A 4884-nucleotide genomic window follows, 5' to 3' on the forward strand; every position below is an offset into this window, starting at 1 on the left:
CTTAACTTCATAGGAACCTCTTTCAGACAATAGTGAGGAGTTTAATCGTTAAAGTGAGTTAAGTCTTCCAGAATGTGAGCAGTGTGGATGTGCACAGGCCCAGTGGGTACAGAGGAAGCTCAGAGTTTACACCACAGACAAAACCCAACCCATCCTACAGACGAGGAAAGGTCACAGAGGGTCATGGCATGTGTACATGGCATGTGTGCATGGGTACATTCACTCAAACACACACAGCTCTTCACTGTCTCTCTCTAGCAACCAGAGACAGAGACACACACACACAGTTGATCTGCATAAAATTCCTGAAACATACAGCAGTCACTTACTGCCAACTGTCACTAGACACTCAGTCACATCAGCTATAGAAAACTCAAACACCAACATGTAGGAAGAGAACTGCCCATTTTACAGCGAGTTAGAGAAGTTGTACTCTGCAGGTGCTGCGTTGAAGGCTCAGGAGCAGAGATGACTGGAGAGCTTGAGGGAGGCAGGAGAAGCATCCTGCTGGTTGTCCCGGGAAACAACACACAGGTCAGCCACAGAGCGCCACCTACACGCCCTGCCTAATGCTCTGGATGATCTGGAAGATGGCTGGAAGGGAGAGAAGGAGACAGACAGAGAGGGAGACAGACAAAGAACAGAGAGAACAGAGCAAGAAAGACAAGACAGGACAGAGGGAGAGACAGACAGAACAGGCAGAGAGAAAGAAGAGAGAGAGAGAAGGAGGCAGTACAGCAGGGGGAAGAGAGAAAGTGAAGGAGCAAGGTAAAGGGGAGGAGCGAGGTAAAGGGGAGGAGCGAGGTAAAGGGGAGGAGCAAGGTAAAGGGGAGGAGCGAGGTAAAGGGGAGGAGCGAGGTAAAGGGGAGGAGCAAGGTAAAGGGGAGTATTACAATTGTGTGTATTACAATTGTGTGTATTATAATTCAGGCGTCATTCCTCCCATTCTCAACAGACATGATTCCGCGGCATGCGCACGAGACTCCACTAATCCAGGGCAGTTTCCCCAGAACTGCTGCTGCACTGAGGACTTCAACAGAAGTGTAAGTGCAAAGTGACGTCATAGCAACTGTTTCCAGGGTGATGATTGTGATGACGATGATGGTGGTGATGTGTGTGATGCCGTGGTGTGCCCAGACTTTCAGTTGAGCTGCATCACATGGACACTCACCTGATCCACACACCACAAACACAAAGAGCGCCAACAGCCACGGACCCACTGGAGACTTCTCCTCATTCACCACGCGCTGCAACGCACACACACATACAAACACACCACAGAGTTGGTTAAGCTTCACAAACACACATACACCCCCACACAATGATAGTTCAGCGTCACAAACACATGCACACACACGCCATGCAAACACAGAGCTGTTACCATGTATGGTACCATGTTACCATAATACCGTTACCATGTTTTTTTTGTTTTATTTCAGTGTTTATATATAATAGTTACTGTTTTTTTTGATAATGATTTCACATAAGGGTTTTTAACTAATACTGTTACCGTGTCATTAATGATTTCACACAGTCAAGCGTTTATGTCCAACCCCGTTACCGCGTCGTTAATGAGTTCACAGTCAAGCGTTTATATCCAACCCCGTTACCGCGTCGTTAACGAGTTCACAGCCAAGCGTTTATATCCAACCCCGTTACCGTGTCGTTAACGAGTTCACGGTCAAGCGTTTATATCCAACCCCGTTACCGCGTCGTTAACGAGTTCACACAGCCAAGCGTTTATATCCAACCCCGTTACCGTGTCGTTAACGAGTTCACAGTCAAGCGTTTATATCCAACCCCGTTACCGTGTCGTTAACGAGTTCACAGTCAAGCGTTTATATCCAACCCCGTTACCGTGTCGTTAACGAGTTCACAGTCAAGCGTTTATATCCAACCCCGTTACCGCGTCGTTAACGAGTTCACAGCCAAGCGTTTATATCCAACCCCGTTACCGCGTCGTTAACGAGTTCACACAGTCAAGCGTTTATATCCAACCCCGTTACCGCGTCGTTAACGAGTTCACAGCCAAGCGTTTATATCCAACCCCGTTACCGTGTCGTTAACGAGTTCACAGCCAAGCGTTTATATCCAACCCCGTTACCGCGTCGTTAACGAGTTCACAGTCAAGCGTTTATATCCAACCCCGTTACCGCGTCGTTAACGAGTTCACACAGTCAAGCGTTTATATCCAACCCCGTTACCGTGTCGTTAACGAGTTCACAGTCAAGCGTTTATATCCAACCCCGTTACCGTGTCGTTAACGAGTTCACAGTCAAGCGTTTATATCCAACCCCGTTACCGCGTCGTTAACGAGTTCACAGTCAAGCGTTTATATCCAACCCCGTTACCGTGTCGTTAACGAGTTCACACAGTCAAGCGTTTATATCCAACCCCGTTACCGCGTCGTTAACGAGTTCACACAGCCAAGCGTTTATATCCAACCCCGTTACCGCGTCGTTAACGAGTTCACACAGCCAAGCGTTTATATCCAACCCCGTTACCGCGTCGTTAACGAGTTCACACAGTCAAGCGTTTATGTCCAACCCCGTTACCGCGTCGTTAACGAGTTCACACAGTCAAGCGTTTATATCCAACCCCGTTACCGTGTCGTTAACGAGTTCACAGTCAAGCGTTTATATCCAACCCGTTACCGTGTCGCTAACGAGTTCACAGTCAAGCGTTTATATCCAACCCCGTTACCGAGTCGTTAACGAGTTCACAGTCAAGCGTTTATATCCAACCCCGTTACCGTGTCGTTAACGAGTTCACAGTCAAGCGTTTATATCCAACCCCGTTACCGTGTCGCTAACGAGTTCACAGTCAAGCGTTTATATCCAACCCCGTTACCGTGTCGTTAACGAGTTCACAGTCAAGCGTTTATATCCAACCCCGTTACCGTGTCGTTAACGAGTTCACAGTCAAGCGTTTATATCCAACCCCGTTACCGTGTCGTTAACGAGTTCACAGTCAAGCGTTTATATCCAACCCCGTTACCGTGTCGCTAACGAGTTCACAGTCAAGCGTTTATATCCAACCCCGTTACCGTGTTTTTCTGGACGTGGCCGCGTTGTGTGATTGTCTTGCTGTGTTTTTCGTTCGCTACTTTCATCCGCTGGACTGCCGACATGACGACGGAAGGTTTCTCCAGTAAAACAAGCTCACTCTCTAAGACAGAAGTCAAACAAAGCACGCCAGCCCAGGAGGTACAGGCCTGACCACAGCCGTATCGACAGACTCGGTAACGGTACCAGTCAACGGCGCTGAACACCGACTGTCTCCCTGCTCGAGACTCGGCGACCACGTGATCACACACGTGAGCCCAGCCCCTCGTCACGTGACAGACCGCGCGCCCGTCCTGTAGCTCCGGCCAGGGCCGGTTTTCTGTCGGTGTGTGTCCGTCGTGGATTACCTGCGCCGCCGTGTAACTGAGGCGGACTGTAGCTGCACTATAACACGTAACCATTACACAGACTGTGGCTCTACCAGCTAGAACGGAATGTCCTCTAACGCTTTCGAGGATAAAAGTTGACTGGCTACGCTAAAATAAGATAGCTAACGTTAGCTAGCTGGCTAGTCCACACAGCTAACCCTAACCCTAAACTTGTTTTCTCTTTTTTACTCGCGGATTCCCGGTATCTTTTTAAACTTTTGTAAGGCAGAGACAGAGGACATCCTGCATATGTTCAGTGGGATACTCCCAGAGTCTGGCGCTACTGTACTGGGTGGTATAATCTGTCACTAATCTGTGTAGTATAATATGGGTGGTATAATCTGTCACTAATCTGTAGTATAATATGGGTGGTATAATCTGTCACTAATATGTAGTATAATATGGGTGGTATAATCTGTCACTAATCTGTAGTATAATATGGGTGGTATAATCTGTCACTAATCTGTAGTATAATATGGGTGGTATAATCTGTCACTAATCTGTAGTATAATATGGGTGGTATAATCTGTCACTAATCTGTAGTATAATATGGGTGGTATAATCTGTAGTATTATATGGGTGGTATAATCTGTCACTAATATGTAGTATAATATGGGTGGTATAATCTGTCACTAATCTGTAGTATAATATGGGTGGTATAATCTGTAGTATTATATGGGTGGTATAATATGTCACTAATCTGTGTAGTATAATCAGGGTGGTATAATCTGTCACTAATCTGTAGTATAATATGGGTGGTATAATCTGTCACTAATCTGTGTAGTATAATATGGGTGGTATAATCTGTGTAGTATAATATGGGTGGTATAATCTGTCACTAATCTGTGTAGTATAATATGGGTGGTATAATCTGTCACTAATCTGTGTAGTATAATATGGGTGGTATAATATGTCACTAATCTGTGTAGTATAATCAGGGTGGTATAATCTGTCACTAATCTGTGTAGTATAATCTGTTATCTGGGTTGTTTCCACAGAGAAGCACAGACAGCCTAATGCTATAAAAACAAATGACCTGGACATTGAAGGAAGGATAATTAAAACTATATATATATATATTTTTAATCAATGTGTGTTTATGACCTTTCTTGACCCGGTCAAATAGAGAACTCAACCGAGATGCATTCTCTACATGGTAGAGACATAAAAGGAATCTTTATAATAATAATAATAATAATAATAATAATAATAATGGTAGAGACATGGAAAGTTAATAATAATACGTTTATCTGACACTTTTATCCAAAGCAACTTACAGTTATGAGTAATTGAAGGTTAAGGGTTTTGTTCAGGGACCCAACAGGGGGAATTTGCCACTTTCTGAAGTTTCTGGCCGGGCCTCGTAGCCTAAGACGCAGGCAATACTGAGGGTCACTGTAACCTTCTCCCTGTGTTGGCTTGAACCAGCGTTAGTGATGGAATTATCTGTT

At 45.3% G+C, this 4884-nt stretch overlaps 1 protein-coding gene across 1 annotated transcript in view; it reads right to left on the bottom strand.

The window, feature by feature from the left end:
* Positions 1-3312, bottom strand: part of zgc:85858 (uncharacterized protein LOC405879 homolog) — a 3910-nt gene extending 598 nt beyond the window's left edge. The window contains exons 1-3 of the mRNA XM_026996228.2: positions 3047-3312; positions 1172-1247; positions 1-594 (exon numbers count right to left, since the gene is read on the bottom strand). The exon at positions 1-594 is cut by the window's left edge and continues 598 nt beyond it. Of these exons, the coding sequence (XP_026852029.1) occupies positions 554-594; positions 1172-1247; positions 3047-3130 (201 nt within the window). The 5' untranslated portion in view covers positions 3131-3312 and the 3' untranslated portion in view covers positions 1-553. The remainder of the gene's footprint in view (positions 595-1171; positions 1248-3046) is intronic.
* Positions 3313-4884: the final 1572 nt, after the last annotated feature.

This window comes from Electrophorus electricus, chromosome 22 (genome assembly GCF_013358815.1).
Source record: "Electrophorus electricus isolate fEleEle1 chromosome 22, fEleEle1.pri, whole genome shotgun sequence".
Lineage (NCBI taxonomy): Eukaryota > Metazoa > Chordata > Actinopteri > Gymnotiformes > Gymnotidae > Electrophorus > Electrophorus electricus.